Source organism: Phoenix dactylifera, chromosome 13 (genome assembly GCF_009389715.1).
Source record: "Phoenix dactylifera cultivar Barhee BC4 chromosome 13, palm_55x_up_171113_PBpolish2nd_filt_p, whole genome shotgun sequence".
Lineage (NCBI taxonomy): Eukaryota > Viridiplantae > Streptophyta > Magnoliopsida > Arecales > Arecaceae > Phoenix > Phoenix dactylifera.
In genome coordinates this window covers 10686444-10708683 of record NC_052404.1, presented here as the reverse complement: position 1 = coordinate 10708683, position 22240 = coordinate 10686444, and the positions used below count along the sequence as shown (strand labels likewise).

At 37.5% G+C, this 22240-nt stretch overlaps 2 protein-coding genes across 2 annotated transcripts; one reads left to right on the top strand and one right to left on the bottom strand.

Annotated features, from left to right (window-relative positions):
* Positions 1-2353: 2353 nt before the first annotated feature.
* LOC103721909 lies at positions 2354-7266 on the top strand. The gene is made up of 6 exons (XM_008812297.3): positions 2354-2604; positions 3226-3361; positions 5218-5302; positions 5407-5454; positions 6720-6820; positions 6907-7266. The coding sequence occupies exons 1-6, from the start codon at positions 2451-2453 to the stop codon at positions 7037-7039; spliced, it is 657 nt and encodes a 218-aa protein (XP_008810519.1). The 5' UTR covers positions 2354-2450; the 3' UTR covers positions 7040-7266.
* Positions 7267-12568: 5302 nt separating this feature from the next.
* On the bottom strand, positions 12569-14163 carry LOC103721917 (putative WUSCHEL-related homeobox 2). Its single transcript, XM_008812305.2, has 2 exons — positions 13662-14163; positions 12569-13400 (listed from the first exon to the last, which is right to left on the bottom strand). Exons 1-2 carry the CDS (start codon positions 14057-14059, stop codon positions 13367-13369), a joined length of 432 nt encoding a protein of 143 aa, XP_008810527.2. The 5' UTR covers positions 14060-14163; the 3' UTR covers positions 12569-13366.
* Between the last annotated feature and the right edge of the window lie 8077 nt (positions 14164-22240).

Genomic DNA, 22240 nt, shown 5'->3' with positions numbered 1-22240 from the left:
AGTTTTGGGATTACTTTATTTGTTAGTGTTATGGTAGGTGTTAAGTGGTTTCAGAAATACGGCACTGATTGGAGATTTTTGGTGGACAACTGAAGATTACTTATTCCATGTTGAGTGGAAAAGAATAAACTACAAAGCCTTAGAACAGGCACGAGAGTTCTCCAAAGCGATGGGGGAGAACAAGGATGCGGTTTGTGTACGTCCATGGTTTCTATAAGATATGAAAAAAAACATATACATGTCAAGCCCTTTGTACGTAAAAAATTGGTGGACATGTTGAAGGCCGTAGTCAGCAGGGCGTTGAGATATTGTGGTCATTTCGATATTCATTTGAGTCGTTATTATAGGCCTCCAGGACAACGCGTTTGTTCATGATTAGTTAATGGGGATTTAAAAGGAGTAGTTAAGGGCTGATGTATCAAAACACCAAAAGTGAGCAGCTTTAAGGTTCCGTCTCATGGTTACTGTATGTGAGGGACCTCAGACCCAATATATATTCCAAAACAGAAGGCAACTAAGTCGCAGAACAAACGGCATAAGAATTGAAGTATTGAATTCCATTTTGCACCTTTTCTGGTATAGCCAACAATTTGGAATGTTGGATGCTCGATCACTGAAAATATTTACGAAGGCTTTACAATTGAATTAGATAGAAGGTTTGGTTATCCCATAAGGTTACTTTACCCTATACCCAATTCATCTCCAAGACATCACTTTTCTTTTTTTTTTTAATGAAATGGATGATTCATACAATTCTAGTATTGATACATTCAAAAAGGTGAAAAGATAATAAATTCTGAAACGTTCTAAGTTGCTCCCTCTCTCCGATCCAAAGGACATCTCTAGAATGGTTGGTCACATACGAGGCTATCCAATCTGCAGCCTCCGTTGGCGTCTCTGTATACGTACTTAGCCTGGAAGGTCACCTCGCTATAGATCATAGCCCAGATATCTCGAAGCAACGGGTGGCATCCATTCATACTGGCAACGCCTCTCGGATCCAGCCAATAATTGCAGCCGAATCACCCTCAAGCAATATCGCTCAATCCTCTTCAAAGAGTTTGAGAAATGGTGACTGATCTTGCTCCTTTCTTTTCTGCCGGTATCTATATGTGACCACAAGTCCAATGACAGATACAGCATATATTGAACTTTTTGGCCCTACCTCATTATCAAATGCTGCCCCGAGGAGTTCCTTCCAACAGAGGGAGCGTCAAATCTAGGCTGCATTGGAGATTCTTCCTACTTGAACGTCTCAAAGTTTTTTTCCACAAATTCAGTATATATAAGTTGCAAAATTAAATAGATAAAGTCCAGAGGCCCTAAGGCCACCAATACATGCTTACGGTAAAACTGATAAGAAATATAAAAATAAGACTCATATCCAGCTAGGTGCAGTGTTCAGAGGGTGAACAAAGAATATTGTAGCGTGCTTCTTATTATTTGGATGAATATAAAAAAGTTGAGTGTATCGAACAAACAATGTTGCATTGATTCTTTTTATCTGTCTGTGATGCGATGAAGGGAGACTTTAGACCCTATTGGGGAGCGGATGGAAAATCAGAACTTTAGTCCCACATCGGTTGAGTAGCGGAAATGATTGTGCTTTATAAGGAGAGGCAAAACCCCTTCCGGTGCCTTTTTAAAGGACAAAGCCGTGAGGAGAGCGTAGACCCATAAGAATAGACACCGCCCAAGGGAGTCCATCTCCAAAGCGGACAATACCTCTCGAGAAGATGCGATCTATTTTTCTGCTCTAATAGATGGCGCTAGAGGAAGGACCCCGCTGTAACTTCCCCGCACGAATTCTTTCCGCTAGGGGGACTAGTGTTGGGAAGCGGATGGAGATCCAAAACTTTAATCCCACATCGGTTGAGTAGCGAAAAAGATTGTACTTTATAAGGAGGGGCAAAATCTCTTCCCTTCATGTCTTTTTAAAGGATAAAGCTGTGAGGGAAGTGTGGACCCATAAAAGCGGACACAGTTCAAGAGAGTCCATCTCCAAAGCGGACGATACCCTCTTGAGGGGACGTGCTCTAAGAGACCCATCTCATATACTTTCACTTGCAAACTAGATTGATGTACAGGTTCACTCCAATAAAATCAACAATCATATTTCCAAACAAAAAGCCGGTAAATGTCACTTAACACCGGTGACTAACGAACCGGATCGATTCCGTTCATTTGTACCCCTCGATTTCATTTCATGCGGCAAAATCCAAAAGAACGATTTGAGCTTTTGCCCCTGGGCCAAGATCCTGTCCAACTAGGGTGCCGAAGTCCAAATTCTTAAACTGTTCCGCCGGGACATTCTTTCCGAAGCCCAAACGCTAGGGCTCGCCAAGCCAAACCAAACCATCGCCGAACTACTCAACCAAGCGCCGACGCAAGGTTACCAGCAAGGAGGGACCTTTGGAGCCCTCGGCTCGCAGTTGCTTCGAGAAAAAAAAATGTCGAAGCTGAGACTCCTAGGAAGCGCCCTCAAGCCGAGGGTTTTAACCCTGAATCCCATCCCAAGGTTTCCACCGAGGAGGAGCCTCTCCACCACCGAGGGGGAACCCCAGGATTCTTCCAACGATTCATTTCTCCAGCCTCCCAACGAAGGTATCTTCTCCGATCCATCTTTTTCCCCTTCTTCTCCTCCGCCTAGGGTTGGGGTTTTCTATGATGCTGTTTTTATTTAGGGATTTGGTTTCCCGAATCCGGGCCCTTTAGATCGACGCGTTTCTGTTCTTTATTCTTTCCGAAGGAGTTCATGCGGTGCGCATTATTGAATAAAAATCTATGTTTTTCAATCTATTTTTGTACTTATTTTCTATTATTAATGCCAAACATTATCTGAAATCTCTCAGCTATTAAAATGACAGTTGATAGGGTGTAACTAAAAACCTAGTTTTGTTTATATGCTGTAGAGATGATTGTTTTCGGGAATTCAGGCTGCTTTCGTTAAACATTTGTTGGTGAAGTCAAATGGCCTGACTTATACCTTGTAGATGAGTGATTAGCCTATCAGTATAAAAAGTTTGCATTTTGTTGACTATGGAATTTTGATCAGGTTCCCCCATTTTTTTAACTGCCCCGAACTTCTTGTCGCCTTAAATAATCCATCTCCCACTTTAACCTACTAAATTGACTTGATAAATTTTTCATTACTGTTTTTTTCATTAGCTGTTTGTATCAAGCACACATAATGACTTAGCATATTTCTATGCATTTTGCAACTAGGTCTGGTCTTTGGAAGGGTGACTGGTATTGGGAGGAATACGCTGAAGACTGATGTCATTCATTTCTTTGAAGGATGCAATTTGTCTGCCGATGATGTAAAAGTTGAATACAACAGAGCGTATAATCCAGTTGGGGTGTATGATCACTTTATCCTTCTCATTTTTGGCATGCCTTTGACTGATTTTAAGCTCCACTTGCTCATTAGCTAGGTACCAAATGTCTGGTAGAGTTATAGAGACTGATACGATCAATGCATACTTAACTTTTTTACTTTACCTTTCGTAAGTTAAAGGTCACAGTTTTCAGCCTTCTAAATGCTCGAACCACTTTGGTGTTAGGAGTTAGGTATAATGTCACTGTCATTATATAAAAGCTTGATCACCTTTACTTTGTTATTAATCTACAAGTGAACCTTCCACTTTGCACATATTAGGTGATTGCTAGTTTTATACTCAATGGATTTAGACTTATTGTCATGACTAGGAATGGAAATGCAGAGTTATGCTGCTCTTTGTACAATTTGTTTCCCCCTGCTTCCACTCTTCGTTATTGCCTATTGTATATTTTCATTCTTCTTAAAAATGTAAACACTGAGTTTGCATCCATGAAGATGATAATACTGAGTGTCATTGATGAACTTTACTTGTACCCGTTTTGAATTAATGAATAGAAGGTAACTGTTAGCTTAAATGTAGAAACATTATATGCTAATATTTAGACTTATTATCTACCAGTGCATCCACTAATGTGCCGAGTTCCCTATAAATGTAGAAACATTATGTACTAATATTTGCAGCTTGGATTAGAAACCGATCAAGCTAAACTAGATTGCAGTGGTACTGGCTTCAAATTTCTCATAATATAATTACAAGAGTTGAGAAACTTAGTGAACCTGCTGAGGTGAAAGATAATGAGTAGTTGGTTAAGACAAATATGGATGTGACAAGCTTGAGCTACATTGAGCTTTAGGTGGTGAGAGCTCCCCCTTGCAAGTGCATCTAGAGTTCAGGGTAGTACTTGATGTGCTTTGCCATAGGAAACTTGGTTCAAAGTTTCATGCTACCATCATTTACTCGGATGGATGGTGCTTAGGCTAGTTTGGATGGCTTCTATCGAAATTCTGTGCCTTCCTGGTTAAAGATGAAAGATGATTTGATGGTGGTCCTTCAGAAATTGCACTGCTGACTATCAATGAGGCCTTTGTTGTCTTTATCCTGATCTAAGTACTAGGAGGGAAGGGGATTCTGGAAAGGAATTTGAGAGCCTAAAACCTATTAATTGATAGGAGCATCTAAGAATTTTTTGAAGAAGGCTTTTATCATTCATTTTATTTATGTTTCTGCTGAAGCTAAGGTCGGTAACAAGCTAAAGACAAAGAACAGAACCCCTTTGATTATAATTATGATGATGAAGATGAAGACATGAAACTACTTTCTATCCAACCTGGATGCATTGTAACAATTAGGTATTTTTCTTGTTTCTTTCTTCCCCTCCCCTTCTTCATTTTCTTGTTCTTCTCAGTCTTCTTTTGCTTTTTTACTCTACCTCTCCCAAGTCTGAAATCAATGTGCATTTATGATGCACCATGTGAATTTGTACCTTTTGCCTAAGGATCCTTTTTTTAAAAAAAGAATATTTCCCTTTCTCTCCTTTGGCCCTTTATGAAATACATGACATATTCCTAGCTTCTTGACGAATTCTGCTTTTCAAGCTATCAATATTGCAGGCTAATCCTAAATCCCTGTTGGGATGCGAGCAAAGCATCCAATATATGATAGCTTTGTATTTTTGTCAGTTGTTGTGATTTGATATTTAAATGGTTTTTTAATGTCAATATAAAGTACATGTGACATTTAGTTGTGTCTAGGCCCATTTTTTTCCAAGCATTTGTATATTTTCATTTGTATTTAGTTACAAAATTCTTCCTATGTATATGTTTATTGATTTATCGACAATGATGAAATTTAAAATTATTTTTTTTATCAAAAATAGGTTGTTGCAATTCCCTTCTCGGTCTTCGTTTGACATGGCAGTGAGGCAAACTATACGAAAGGGTCGTTTATATAAGATGGAAAAGGTAATGCTACCTTCCCTGTTTGCGAAAATTCTGTGGTATATTTTCATAAGTTTTGCAGACATTGTCTATAACTCTATATTATGCCGTTAACCTTTACATTACAGGTGAACCGTTCCCAGTGGGACCTTATGACATCATATGATGGAAAAGCTGTAAGTAGCCTTTTTAAGGTTTCTAAAGTATGAATCTTTGTATATTTATGTAAATTCACGTTGGTATTGATGCCTCTAATCATGAACTTTAGAATGATAAAAAAAATGAGCAGGATAATATGCAGATAATGTTCACGCATAAATGATAACTATCTGCATTGTATATAATCTTCAAGCAGTTTTTTTTTTTGTATACTTATTAAAGTCAGAAAGCAATAGCTTGTTTGGGACAAATCAATTAGTCTTCATTTGTGCTTACATTTGTAGGGTGCATTAGTATTTGTGTTTCCAAATACATTTGATTTTAATAAAATCAGAAGTAGGGAAGGAAGCTTAATTTATGTACTTGAATGTCCATTGTTGACTTGATTTGAAGTTTAAATGAGTATGGACAAGGATTCCAAGTTTCGTACATAAGTTCTTGACTTGCATTGAAGTTTAAATGAGTTCTTGAATGCAATTGTAGCATGTTCTAAGTGCTCGAGACTTTTCATAGTCTAATAATGTGGTGTAAACTACTCTCTTAACTGATTTTTGTATTCATTTCTTTTCGGGTTACAATATTCAATTTACTTGAATTAGAGTTTCCAGTTTCCTTTTGGGGAAGATAACTTGCTAATGAGCTGCGAGGGAGCATGGGATCATACTAGCTACCCGTCCTTTTTAGCTTCTGTTTCAAATGTAGTATTAACCATTGTTTTTGGACTCCAAACAATTGAGATGCAGTACAGACTTGATCTGCTTTACTTCAACTTAATGGATGTTGTGCAATCCCTTTGTATGCTTTATTCTGTCCACAGACCCAGCTAAAACCCAACGAACCTTGGCATGATAATTTATTCAGACAGATGCTGCTAGAGACCTTGTTTTCGAGTGATTACATAAGTTTTTTATATTTTTTGAAATCCATGTCATTATAAATTCCAAATTTCATGACATCTGATTTATCATGGTCCATGTTATTCTTGATGCTGCTGGTATTTGGTGGGTTGTGAAGTTCACCCTCTGAGCATCCCTACTTTTGTCTTCGAAAATATCTGCTGGCATCAACTACATGATTTTTGGATTTATAGAATAATCATCTGCACTGGCATGGATTGTTAATGTTATAGAATGCTTGTGAACTTGATTGATTAGCAGCTGGCAGCTGGCTGTGATTGTTGTTCATAAGTTGCTGTAAATGGATCATAAATGTGTTATGTACTTGGTTAACTTTGAGGCGAGATTAAATTCTTTATCTCATTAGTCTTGGGGCCTTTAATCAGGTTTTGTTGCAAGGAATTCCTCGTAATGCTCTTCAGGAGGATGTGGAGCGTTTTCTGCATGGTTGTAATTATGATCCTTCTACATTCCAAACCTTTGTCAGGTGTGCTTTGCAGTTTTACTCTATATTTGTATTATAAGCTTTAGATTCATCCGGACATTTTCTTACTTTCTTTGGATATATTACAGGCCAGGGTTCCCTGATCCTATAAGGCTTGCACTTATCCACTTTCCAACACGGAATGATGCGATGAACGCCTTCTGCATAAAGAATAGGAGTTTCTGTCTTAACAATTCTATCACAATGCGAGTTCTCCAGTAAATCAAGTCCACCATTATGGTTATTTGGTATAGATGGATTTCTGGTTACAGATCATGCATGAGGGCCGCAAACTTTATTTTAGTTGCAAGGCATTTTGTTCTGTGTCATTCTGCCTGTTCCGGGATCTAGATCCAATTTTACTATTTCATAACCAAGATATTATGAACTGAACTGCCCATTTCAATTATGAAATGTTCTTAATCTGTCGCTGGTCATTTTTATTTGCACTCGAACTGCTGACTTTATTTATTTGCATTGAGTTGATCTGTTTTGCCGACTTCTATTTTAATACTGAAGTCGGCAAACGTGTGCAGGCCTTATAATTGAAAATATTAATTTTATACGCAGGGGGAAGAGCCCAAAAAGCGGATGGTGGAAAACTCATTGAGGTTTTAGCTTGCAAACTGTTGCAGTTTGTTAAGATGATTTATTTACTAGCAATTTTGTGGTAGATAATAACTCACAACAGTAAAATGAAGGCATTGCTGGTGTTCTAAAAATATATTTTTTCTTTCTATTTTGAATACGATTTAGAACAAAATTTATATATATCATTGATGCTAAATTTTTATATATCATTGGCATCAGGACCATTATATGATTTGGTTATAATGCTAATATTTCTAGCTGGTTAAACAAGCTGTCCTCAGACTCGTTCCACTCTTGAAGGTTCCTTTCTCGCCGACTCTGGAATGGGCGACGCCGAGGTTGCTCCATTTGGCAGCGAACATAAATCCAAATTAGTGTAAGATTGATAACCTATATCGTCTAATGTATGCCTTATGATGCGTTATTAAGCAGAACAAGTTGAATTGTTGTAGTAAAGTAATGTAGATATTAGGTTTCATGAATTATCAATAGCAAGCATCAGATTATGAGTCTTTCATCTAGCTGATTGCCCTACAAGACTTTGAGATCCATGCAACCGATGCAATGTTATTAGTTTTGTCATGAATTGCTTTGAAATATAATCCACAAACCTCTGAAAGCATTGGCTGTGTTGACCCCAATTTGATGTGGAATTTTAATCATTTCAAAATCAGGGTTAGTTTCTACTCTTCATTCTAATGGTTCCCAAAAATAATAATGCAATTTGACTAGAGCGAACTCAATGGTCCCAACATAAATGTATTTGAGGGCCTCAATACATGAATAAGGAAAGAGATAAATTCTTTTAGGTAAGAGATAGGTCCCAACATAAATGCATTTGGGGGCCTTAGTGAATTTATAGCTACAAAGATACGTAGCATTTGAGGTCTCCAAATGCATTGAGGGTCTCAATGTATTTGGACACTCACCTTGGAACTCACTATAATAAATGCATTTGGGAGCTGGAGCCTTAGTCGCCTAAGGGTTAATAAGTCGGCCCTGCTTGCCTAGCAACAAGCACGTACCTAGTGAGATAAGGCTTAGGCCCTGTTTGGGGGAGCTGCTAGTAATAGAGCTGTTGGAAGTAGATCTTCCTGAATTAGAGCTTTTATAAAAAGCTATTTCCTGTTTGGTAACTATATTTCTAAAGTGCTGTGGCACTTTAACATATGTTTGGTAAACAAACTGAGAAAGTACTTTTGTATGACAAAATGACCATAAAGGACATTACATATTATTATACAACAAAGCATAATAAAATATAATATATATTAATACATAAATATATGATATAGTACAATATTATTATAATGTAATATAATATTAAATTATTTAACATAACATATCAATGTATTATGATATAATATAACATAATATTATATTTATAGTATAATACAATAATAAAGATATAAAATATTATAATTATTAGCATAAATTAATTTTTCATAATATAACATGATATTAAATTATTTAACATAATATATTAATATATTATGATATAATGTAATATAATATTATATTTATATTATAATACAATAATAAAGGTATAAAATATTATAATTATTAGCGTAAATTAATTTTTCATAATATAACATAAAAGGCAAAGTCATTTGGAGTGTGAATTTCGCTTGTATGGTGTTGAAAATTGCAGTTAATTTTTGTGTGTTCAAATACTATCGATATTTGAAAACTATAGCTAGAAATTTTTAGGTTATGACATACTGATAGAACAGTCATTTTTATTGTAAATAACGTTTCTTGAAACTTAGAGACAATATGCTTTCAGGTTTCTTGAACCATTTCTTTTTTTCATGTCCTTGTCCCTTATGCCTTTCAGGAGCCTTCCAAATATGATATATATGCAAGATCTGTGCACCTTTGTTTGGATGTTCGAGATGTTGTTAATCGAGGACTGACCTTTCTTTTCAAGATAAAAGAGAAAGGACTGGTTTATGGCTACAATGAATGGATTTAATTTGCTTTATTTCTGATTTCCAAATTCTGAAAATGTCCACACTTAGCAAGCATGTTCAAGATATTAGAAGTAAGATCTGTGGTTACATATGTGTTGTAAATCCTGTAGGCTTTACATTTGTGATATGGTCTGCTTTATGGGGTACGGCTGCACATTTATGTATGCTTTTGTTAAAGCCTTGGCCTGGTAGCATTCCAGTTCTCTAATATTCTAGCATAGCTCAGCCAGATCAGAATGCCGCATAAAAAGTTCAGAAGATTCATCAACCGGAAGAAGTCCTTTCATCAGAAGAGAGGTTTCTCAAGTTCCTTCAACAAGAATAAAGGTAAGGAAAGAGAAAGTGAGGGAATCAGATGCTATGAATGCAAGAAGCTGGACCAAACTTCTGCTTCAATTCAATACTTCAGAGCACTTGATCCTTGAAATTTTGAATACACAACCACCTTTTTAAGAAACTAATTTGGTTAAAAGATTGATAGCTGAAAATTACTTGTAATTACTTGCAAGTGAATATACATCCCAAGGATTTTCCAGAAAACACTGAATTAAATGCTCATATAGCAGAAACTATGTAAAACATATGTCCAAATATTAAAAAAAAAAAAATTGCATCAGTTCTTGCTACATAGCATTCTGCACTGAAACCTTTGCAAAGAATGAAGCTGAAACAAATGATAAATAAAAATTAAAAAATTAGACTGCAAAATTAAATCAAATGCCAAGATGTAATGGGCATTACAATGGTTCTCTGCATAGATTCAAGATTGCGGGATCGTCTGGCTCATCCCTTCCAAAAGACGCCCAATTCAGGATGCTCCACCCCTGAATTAAGGCACGTACTCATCCTCAAGCTCCCCTGGCCGAGTCCTCATCCCAATCGCCACCGGCGCTCAGGCACTCCCGACCTGTGCCATCTCCAATGCCTCCCCCACCTCGGCGTCCCTTTCCATTCATTCCACCTTCCTCCTCCGCCTGTAACTCTCCACCAATGCCACAAAGAAAGCCAGCGAAACCAACCCCATGAAACCTCCCATCACTGCTCCAATAATCTTCCATGCCACAGATTCATCACTCTTACCTCCCATCACTGCTCCAATAATCTTTGTTAGGCTCCACTGAAGCAATGCTTTGGAGGAATTGGACTCAGATCTATGTTGAGGGGATGGGTGGGAAAGAAAGAGACGGCGGGATGGAGTATTTTGAGAAGAAAAAGGACTTTTAAATAGAAGTATTTTGGTTAAAAAAATAACTTTCCGACAAAGCTCAAAACAGCTTTTATGGAAAGATCCAAAACGAAACTTCTTCCAAAAAAACTATTTTTAGCTTTCTGAAAAAGCTAAAATAGCTTTTCAAAATTTTTATCAAATATCTTTTTTCATCCAAAAATACTTTTGGAGGGCCAAGGGTGCTTTTTGGTCCTCCAAAAACTCCTCAAAGAGGGCTTAGAAAGAGCAGAAGGAATGGTGAGGGAGAGGATGGGAGGGAGAGAGAGAGAGAGAGGAAGTTTGCATGCCAAAGATATATGAATAGATATAGTATCATTTATTCCTATCTGGAACGGTTCCATCAAAATCCAGATGGCTCTAATAATTCGTGGTGCATGATTCAGGGAATCATTTGAGTTATTACCCACTGTACCAGATCTACATTGGGATGGGGTGTTTGATGCCTAGTCAAGTAGTAATCTACTGAGTTCGGTGAGTGTTCATGAACATGGTTCCATTTGTTGTCCCCTGCCAGATTCAACAGCAAAAAGAGGGTTAGCCTTGTTTGACAGCAGGAGACATATCTATATATAAGTTCTAAATTAATATCAAATTTTAAGAGAATTTATGTACTTTGACCACTCCGGCAGATATTAATTATGCTAATCAAGGAGTCGCTTTATATCATATTAAAGGATTTTAATAATTTCCCTCATAAAGTTTTTTTTGTCATCATTAATGCAGAGTAATTCTCCACATTCCACACAGCAAAATAAAGCCCCACATATGGCTCATCATTATTGAACTGAATTATGTTAATTAAGGGGCCAGTTTGCTATAAATTCAGAATAAATGAAGTTAAATGTTTCCTGATTCAAATATTCTTCTCATCAATATATATAGGGAGAAAGAGTAAATGCTCCTCACACCAAAACGAAACCCCCTGAGATGGCCTCATGGTTTTACTCTAAAATGAAGCTTGAAAGGAATCCTGAAAGGATGCGACACGCACGCCTGCTGGTTCCTCTAATCACCTGCTACCTCACTCGGCTTGCATTGCACTTAGTGGCCTTTTCCTTCCTCTATTTTAACATGCCTTTTCTCCAGCACCAGCTCTTGATCACCATAAATGGAGTCAATTCTAATTGCTTAACATGTAGCATCCAAGGTTGCACTTGTGCCTGAGTTAACCTACTCGTGACAGGAGGGTAAAATAGAGGAGGGAGATGATTAGTTTATAGAGTTGGATCATAGATATCTGTAAATAGAGTAACATTTAGGTGTGATCGAGATGACAAATTGTATCATATACCATGTGCACCAAACCAATCTTAAGCACTTGTTACTGTGGATCCCATTCATCAAGCACTTATCTCAGTAATTGATCCACAAAAACAAGCATTTATGATTAGTACGGTGCACCGCCATGTGGTGCATATGGTGTAGAATATAATTTCTCGGTTAAAATAGTAATACCATATTGTTACACCCATTGAATCAGTAGCACGCGTATGGGCTTACGCACATATTTTCATCATGCTCAGGATTACTTCTGCTGGATTCACTCCCAAATTATTGCTCATCTTGGCTAGACAAAGCACAACATAGAGTTGCTCATCATGTACCACAAAAATATTGGTGGCATTTTCATTAAATTTTCACATATTTTTAGAAATATATTTAAAAATCATTGCTATTTGCTTATTTTCAAATGGATGTAATCTCGATATGCAAAGCAAGATAAAAAAAAGAAATAAATAGAAATTCAAAAAATCTACAAATTTTTGTACCAATAAAGAAGAAACTAGGATTTATCAAAAGAGTTTGCAAGTGAACAAAGAGTCGAGGATCGATCAAGAGGACAAAGATAAACCCTTATTTTTTATTTAAGTCTCATTTTTTTTTATTTTATAAGCTCAGCGACCCATGCATGTAATTTTCTGACACAATTATCATCGGATCACATCTTAGCCTGTTGGGCTCCTCCTTCGTTTCCACTCTTTTTTTATGTACCTTTTGCAGTAGAAAAAGGCTGCCGTTCCGATCGAAATCCAAAACAGAAAGGGGCTGCTCCAGCGCCCGGTCTTGTCATTTGGCCTCAGCTCCGACCCCGCTCTCTTCTCGCTCTCTCTACAGAAATAGAGGGAGGGAAAGAAGGGGTGGGGGCCTAGTGTTTTGCGTCTCATTGACTGGTCTTAAAACCAATATAAAGGCCGATATCAACAAGTCTTCCAAGGAGCATGGCAGCTTTTAGAAACAAGAGGCAGATATGAGAGCAGAAAATCCAAAGCAAACCGGGAATTGGAAAGAGAAATCCACCCAATACTGCCATGGACTCCAATTTGGAAAAGAAAAACAAAAGAGGAACAGTGCCTGCAGGTTGGCGTACTGAGTCGCACAAGGAGCTCCTTTTATTCTACAGTGGCCATACAACAGTACCTTAGCATCACCAGTGGAAGGGAAGAAGAGGAAAAGGATTCATTGATACGTAATAGATAGGCCCAGGCGGATAGACATCGATCTAGCCAGTTAGAGAGGCTATCAGTTATGGAGATAAGTTGGTGGACGTCGAGCGTGAGGAGGACTTGCTGGTGCTGCACTCATCCTTGAGCCCGGTGCTCTTGGTGGGGAAGAGATCCAGAGTCCTGAGAGGCCGGCAAAGCAGTGGAACGGCCGAGCCCGCATCCATCTTCACCATCCACTCGTACCCATACTCCATGTTGCTTGCCATCGCTGGTGTTTCTTCTCGTCCGACGGTCTCCAATTTGGGCAGCAAATTTAGTCCTCTGGTTGCCTCTTGGCAGCATCCTCCCTGTACCACAAGATGCACCAAGAAGAACAACCATCAACCTGTCTTGTCGATCAGAACTCCACAAACTATCTTTACTTCAACTTCAAGTCATGAAGAGTACCATCTTCTAGTATCTAAATAAAGAAAATACTAGACTCCAACGGAAAAACAATACATTGGAATGGTAAAGATGCAAACTAATTAATTCCATACCCATATCCAACGAGTCATACATATAAACTAACCATAACCATAGAAAGGTATCAACAAAAATGTACGTACCGAGAAACAATGACAAAGTGGGAGGGAGGAGGAAGAGGTGAGGGGGACCCGGTGGAGGAAGTGAGGTAGGATCTGGTGTAGAATGGAAGAGGAGGAGGTGGTGGTGGAGAATGGAAGGTTTCCTCCGAGAAGTGAAGAGAGTGTGGGTGGGAGCAGGAGTGGAGAAGGTGGTGGTGCCTGCTGAGTCTCCTCCGGAGCTTCTGCCGGTCTCTGGCCTTGTGGTTCTGGAACCAATAGAACACATTCTTTCCCTCAATCCTTCCATAATGGGAGAGGTAGGCCGTTATCTGCTGTATCTGAGAAGCAGTGGGAGTCCGAACTCCACTCCTATACATCTCTTCAAGAATCATCAGTTGCTTTGGTGTTGGGCACCACCTTGTCGAAGGAGCCTGAGGCATCTCTCGCTCTTATCGATCTCTCTTAGCTTTGTCTCTTGCTGAATGTCTTACTATCTTTTGGGTGCATCGGGGAGGAAGGCAAACTGAAGGGAGAGAGAAAAGAAGACGAGAGACAAAAGGGATGTGCGAGGGAGAGCTAAGCGGGCAGTATATAAAATGTTGGAGAGAAAGGAAGTGCAGTCATGCCGATGTAGTTCTGAGAAGGGCAGTGAATGGGGGTGCATGTCAATGGTTTTGCGGAATTTTTTTTTTGTTGAGAGAGGTGATCAGAGATGGGAAGTGGAGGGATAACCTCTTTCTTTCTTTCTTTTCTTTTTTTTTTTAAAAAACAAAGAAAGAATCGGGGTTGGACCACATCTATTCTGGAGTTTTTCTGATAAAATGAACTAAGGGGATATGACATCTATTCAAGAGTGTTTTGGTTGGTGGAAGTGTCATTGAATAGGGCGAATGACACGTAGGTTGTCACACGCCTTTACGTCTACCATTTTACGCGTGAAGTAAATTATATGCTGATGACGCCCTGCATCATTGGACCAGTCCAACCCAGCGCTCTTGTCTCTCCCTCTCTCACTCTTAGTGAAAATGGGATGAAGCCAGCCCGAGCACTGGTACGGAGCATGTATACCATATCATTTCAGTGATGACGTCAAAAAAATTCTGTACCATATCATACCGATACTATATTAATACCAAGATGGCGAATCTTAGCTGTTAGGATAGCAATGCTAAGCTTAATTATATTACAAGCTGTCAGGTGAACTAATGACACATGAACTTTTTTTTCTCTCAAAAATAAGACAAGAAATTTTGTCAACAAAATTTGAAACTTTGGGCAAAAAGAGAATATTATTTGTATTAGCAGGACTTTAAAGTTATTTGGGTCCACCAATATCATATTTTTTTTTTTTCGTGTTTTGTTGATTTAAACTTGCTAATTTATTGATTGTGATAATCAATTAGCATATTTTAAATGCACAGTGTATCCTTTGGTGTCAAACTAGTCGAGCCGGCCCATTTTGCACTCCAATGATGCAGTGAAATAACAAAGAAAACTATATGAGTAAACTATACTTTGTTTGCTATTCTTTCACTCGAACTTGCCAAATTATGAGAATATATGATAAATTTTTATACCTCACTGAATACTTGTTGGCAAACTTTCACATGTTGCATAAAAAAACAACAATTCAAATTCTTGAGGAAATAGCTAGATGTAATTTCTCCTACATCCTGCTCCATGAGGTGCCCGTCCATCAGACCCTAGGATCGAATAGACTCTCTTCCGGAAAAGAAAAGCAATCATGAAATTAAGCATAATAATCTTGAGATTCACATGGCATGCTCGCAATTCCATTAGAAAAAAAGGAAGGTTAATAGAAAACGAAGAAATTAATTGACTTGAAATCATACACAACCTATCTATTTGTGAATTTGTTGCTATACGGTAATCTCTGATGACTAATTGTAGCTCCCAATGACCAAGTCCTTTTCAAGGCACCTGGGGAGGCAGGTGTTGTAATATTACAATGCAACTATGTATTACTTTGGTAATATGAGTCTAGTATAAATGTTCAAAATTTATCTGGCTAGATGAAAAGTTCCATGCATGCTGCACCACCAAGGTTATAGAGACTGAGCAATCTGTGTGGTTGAAACGGATGGGCCATCTGTTCATCATCTCATAAATCTTTCCTACAAGCCAACCTTGTTTATGTCTAGAAACTAGCACAAGTTGAAGAAGAAGATATGGTTATGAACAAGCCAACCTTGTTTATGTCTAGAAAACTAGCACAAGTTGAAGAAGAAGACATAGTTATGTTAGGGACGTGTGGGTTGCAAACTCCCAAGAAGAACAGAAGAATAGGGAAGACCCAAGTGGAATTTAACATAAACTAGGCAAGGGGTAGGGCTTCAAGCCTGAGACTTGAAGGTAGCAAGCAATATGAGCATCTAATCGTTTAGTCACGTAATATATTAAGCCAAAAAGAGTAGGGCTAGGTGGTAAGAGGAGAACTTTGTCCTTCAATTTGCCCGGTTATGAATTAATTATGCCATTTATGATGAATTTCCTTCTCTGTCTCGGTGCTCTTCACTGCACACCACCTATCCTTCTCTTTTAGTGCATTTAGTGCAAGAGTTATTAGTAATGGCAGGTAGCCATTGTGCGAGAAGCTTTAGTTTTCTTTCTTTCTTTCTTTCTTTTTGGGCAGTTGAGGAAGCTTTTGCTTTGTAAAGGATTTCCAAATGATTTCTTTGGAAGTAGGTTTCTAAACTATAAATATTCTCATGTCTCATGATTAATAATGGACTTTGATTTGCTTTCCAGTGGTTATTGCTGTCCAGCTCACCCATGAGTTATATCTCTCCAGCGTTTTACAAGTGCAGGTCAATATACAGGGAAAAATTGAATCGAGGTAGCATTATCTCAAATGCTGTTTCTTCACTATGCCAATCTAATAATGCCACCATAGGTTATGTTTGACATAAGAATTGGTCCTACCATCTAAGTCAGATGCTGTACATGCAATTTATAATGGCATTTTTATTGACCTAGATCCTTGGGTTATGGGTGCTTCCATTGGTCTCCAAGAGTATAGGCTTACACAGAGATGAGTGCAAGTCAACTTACTTTGAAATATGTGCACTCCCATCAGCCAAATTATCTATTGCCAATGCACATCTTGAGAACATGATACTATTTCCCTAGTAATTGCCCAAACCTGATTCGCATTAAGGTTTCTTTAGCAATAATTTTTGGCTTTAGATGTAATTTGAAAGTTTGCCGCATGTAACTTTCAAAATTCAACTTGGATCAGGGAGTTGAATGGAAGATACTTATTTTAATTTCATCATACGTCGAGAGACACACGGCGTCTTGCTCTGCATGCATGAAAGCACCCCATTACATAGATTAGAGCTCAGGTGAACGCAGAAGAAAGAACGTTCAGAGATGCTGCCCTCTCTCTCTCTCTCTCTCTCTCTCTCTCACACACACACACACACCACACACACAGCTAAGTTACTCATCATCACTTTGTCTTTAGCGATAACATTCCAAGTGCTCCTATCTCCCCCTTCCTTACAAAATACATACAATATTAATATATATACTACAAATAAGAAGACAGAAGCGAACCAAATGGAGAAATATGTTACACATCACCATGTATTACAGTTGAAGCCTCACTGAAGTCGAACTAAATTCTATTGTCTGAGGTCTGAAATTGGCCAACTGCTCCCAAAGTCCCTTCAAACGGGTAAAGTAAGTGATTACACTCCCATTACTCTGAAAAAGGGATGAAATAGCTTTATGCAAATGGTAAATTCTTGGTCCGTTGCTTTGGCTAAATGTTTCCTTTAAATCGAGCCAAATCTCTCTTGCTGTCTCCATGTAGATTACACTAGTATTCATTTCTTTAGGGATTGAGTTTAAAATCCATACTGAAACAACCATGTTGCACCTTATCTAGGCTATATGATACAGATCATTCGATGGGGTTGAGGAATGCTTCCATCGATGAATCTTTCCTTGTTTTTAACACTTAGAGCCATGATCATAGATCTGCTCTAAGTTGAATAGTTTTCTTCATTTAAAATTAAAGATATAAGATGCGAATCTGTGCTGTCGCCATGATGTAAAAAATAAAGACTCATGGGATCTTCAAATATGCTCTAAAGCGGTGAAGAAATAGAATCCGCATTGCTGTTGGCAAAGGCAGCCATAGAAGAAAGCTCTTAATGCTCTGATACCATGTAAATTTTCATATGAAGAAGGGAATGAAAAGAGTATTTAGAAGAGAATAATCTTGGAAGAAAGAAACAGAGTAAGCCGAGTAGGCTACCTAGCTTTATCTCTTACTTCTGTACTTATACAAGCTGAGGATATAAGATATATATATATATATATATATATATAGGGATCTTATAACTGTTCTAAATGAATGGATAATTACAATAACAAAAACTAACTGAGTAACTGAATAACATAATTTAGTTTGACTTCAGTTAGGCTTCAACTGTAATACATAGTGATGTGTAACAAAATATAAAGAAAGAAAGGAATGAAAAGAGACTAGAGCAGCGGCAGAGCATCATAATAACATCCTAGAAATCCAAAACGCCTGCCAAATCCCCAGTCTCTTGCTTCCCAAAAGCATCACAGCTTCATACCATATAGAGAACAAGAATAAAAAAAAGAAATTTAGACGTCATACATGGCAAGACGTCCATTTTTTTTTTTTCTTTTTTGGTAAATAAGATGTCTATTTCAGATTTATATCATACGAGAGAAAAAAAATAGGCTACCTCAGCCTCATGACGATGAGTTCACAATCTTTAGCTGATTCCAGGTTGAATCTTTCGCATCTAAGACTGATCGTTGTTTTTTTCACAATGTTGACCATTGGATCATAGTCAATATAGACCTCAAAGCATCTTAAACTTGTTGCTTTATTTATCTGCACAGCGCTTAAAGCAATCATCGTGTAATCTAATGGTAGAGTCATACTAAGAAAGCCGAATCTTTTCTGTACGAAAGATACATTTTTTTTTTTTTTGTGGTAAAATGGATAAATAAAATCAAAAGACTATAACTAAACCTAAAAGAATTGGAAAACAAAATATTTAATAAGATAGAAAGACATATCTTAGAATTCTATAAAGCTAACTCTATATAGTTGACCATATAAAATGCTATCTAGTCAACTACACTATTAAAACCTCTATCCTCTTCAGTTGCCCTAGTTGTATCGGTATTAGTATTCCTATTATTATAGGCCCATGAAATGCTACTTCGGCTGAGACTACCAAGATGGTAGTCATCATGAGCCCATGTATTCCAGGAGATGAACCAAATACGTGCTTCCACATGATGAAGCTTTTGGTCATAAAAACAAGCATATATACATACATGTATATACACACAATATATATATATAGATGAGTGAAATGAGAAGGAAATAAACCACTGTGTGCAGGACCTGCATGCGACTGTTCGTCTTGTGATCATTTCTGCTGATTTTTTTTTTCTTGTTAGGAGTCCAGTAGTGTTTTAGGACATGGTGCATTTACATTGGGTGTCAGATTTGGCATTATGATGCTCGGCTGGCGTTGCTCCATCGTTCATTGAGGAGCTATCGATTTGTGAAGTAATGGCAGGTTAGATTAGATGAGCTGCCTTGGACGACAATCAACTAGTTTTATATATCAATGTACACCTTGATAAGTTGAATCTTCTTCAAGTCGCTGTACCATTACAACAAATTACCTGCACAATTTCATGCAACAATTATAACATCCAGCTGGCCTGACTTTGGGTTCATGTACCAGAACTAAATAGAGTGAGAGATTGCAGATCGCAAGATGATAAATTTTCAATCAAGATATAGAAGAGAATAATGATATCCGTCCAAGGTATCAATAACAAATCTATGGAATATGCTATTCCGATCGGCATTTGTCGTTCGGTCAAATGCAACCATTTCTTTTCCTTTTTTTTCTTCCCTAATTTGTGTACGTATATATCACCGATCCCTCACCCCTTGTTCAATGGACATGATCTTGATTTCAAATGAAACAAACCTCCCAAAGATAGGGTAAGCATGGAATGAAAGGCTAAAGGTTGATAGAGGAGAAGAACAGACTGTTCATGGTGAATATTTTTGCATAAGTGGTGGTTGAATTAGCCTTCTTCTTTTTTTTTTGATAAATCGGCTAATCACACAGCTCTGGCATGAGTATAGCCAGCTACATCACTAGCAAGAAGACTGCATAAAGTAGAAGGAAAAGTCTATTGGGTTTATAGAAAATCTTCTGAATGATAAGCAGCAAGTGACGCGACCCAATCCGCTGAGTCCATAGGAATTAGCCTTCTTTCAAGATGAAGTTATCAATGGAAAGAATCTAATAAAGGGCGAGAGCAGCTGTTCTATTGCCGGGTCAGTGGCCACCTAACTTTCAAACGAACCTTTCAAATTTTTGGACCATTTATTTCATTTCTCCATAGCATGCGGACTTTCTATATTTTTCCCTTGACTTCATGTTACCTACGTTGCTTTCGTTGCCTAGTCTACCTGTCTCTGTCCCAAGCACTTGTAATGGGCCTTGCTTATCATGGGCCGGGAGCTAGTGGGTCGTCAGATCCATAGGCTCGAGCTCCAGACTCTCTTCCGGGTTGAAATGTTGAAGTGCCAAGTTATAATATTGTGCGTGTAGCATTTCATAGGTCTGGCTAAACCCTACATATACTAAAGTCTTGATCTCTTAACTCTTAAGCTGCATGCCTCAGGGCATGATACCTACTATGAGGCTGTTTGGATCCCTGTAGTTTAACCTGCCTGCAGGTCAACCTGCAAGCGGGGTCAAGCCCACCTATTGGGTTGCCTATGCCCAAACTATATGCTGCAAGTTGAGTTGCAAATGAGCTACAACTCAAGGCTGAAATGTTGCAAGTATACTGTCACGTTTTAAATCCGGGACATAACACGGCCATGCTACCGAGAAATACAATCCACGATAACATGAAGCCAACCATTTCATCTAGCTTCCAATCCACGTCAAGCAAAATATAATAAATAGAAATCCAAATTCTTCATTTATTAAACAACAAAGTAAACATCGGTTCAAAGCATCTAAATCTAAACATAAAAGCTAAACCTATAATTCTCAATATTTAGAAAATTATTAATCTACAAATTTGTAATTAACTAAAGACTTAAAGTTATATTATGTAGATTGCCAAGCTTGCTAGCATGAACTCCGATTGGACCATCCTTCGTTCCTACAGATCCTACTTGCCTGAAAAGAGAAAATAGAAATATGTGAGCGACACAGCTCAATAAGTAAAACTCACACTATCTTATCAGATCAAGTATAAGTTTTTTCATGTCAATGCATTATTTAAAGAAAATAACACCTATTGCAAAATTAAATCATTTTATAGTATGATATATTAAACAAGTCATAAAGTCACTCATGGATGGATAAGCCACAAATAATTCATAAACATGGTTTCAAGTTTATATTGCAAATAAATTCATAAATCATTCTTTTGCTATTTAGCTACATTATAGTTCAAAACATAGCTCGCAGATATTCATGCTACGATCATTTTATACTTGTGATAGAGCTATATTTTGTAATCAACAAAGATTCATGTTTTGTATGCCAACTTTATCCTGCTAATATGGTTATATTTTGTATGGATGTTAGCTCAGAGTGTCGATCTTCCACAAGTCTAGAGGGTCGTACATAGCTATCTGAGAGCCTTTAAAGTATTTATATCTTTTTCTTAAAACATACACATAAGTAGATTGAAAATACTAAATGACATGATTATATTCATATTTCATAGACAAACCATCTTCATTAAAAATTATTAATAGAACTATTTTTTTATAATAAAGCATGATTTTCATAATATATATGCTGATCTATAAGTTTAAGAAAAATATAATATCTACACAAGCAAATTTTATGCATGAAAAATATAATAATTTGAAAAATAATAAGAAGTGTAAGATCTATTTATCTCATTCGCCTTAGATCATCAAACGTTATTTGGCAAATCTGCTAAACCTATTTAAAAAATATTAAAAGCAAAATTAATTTTTATTAGATGACTTTAGTAGAATCAAAAATAATAAGAGAAGACTTAACCGAGCGAACAATAGTTCTGGATGAGTCAGGTCTAAATAAATTTTTTAATGAATTATAAGGCAGAGATTTGATCAAGGCTAAGATCGTTCAACAAGGTTCATCAATAATGCTTTTAGGGATACTCAATAGGGCCGGATGGTCAGAAAAAGAGGGCAGAAGGCGGAACATAACAAAATAGTGGATTCTTTTCTCTAAGCAATTTTTTGCCGATTTTTCGGCCAAAGGCCGTGATTCCAAATCATGGAAAGAAGAACAAGGAAAGGTGAAGAAGGTCAAAGGGTTACCTTAGTTTCGGAGGCGTTGGCAACCTCGATTTTGGTGAGGATAGTGACAGACAACTATGAACTCAAAGGGAGAAAGCAGAAGAAGGAGAAAGAAAGAAGAGATGTTGTTTAAGGTGGAAGGCTATGGAGGTTGGGGCTCTCTCTTATAGAGGAGCCTAGGGTTCCTGCAATTCTAAGATTCCTCATCCTGGCCGAAACTGCAGGAGAGGATTAAGACTTTTTGGGAGTCTTCCTCAGC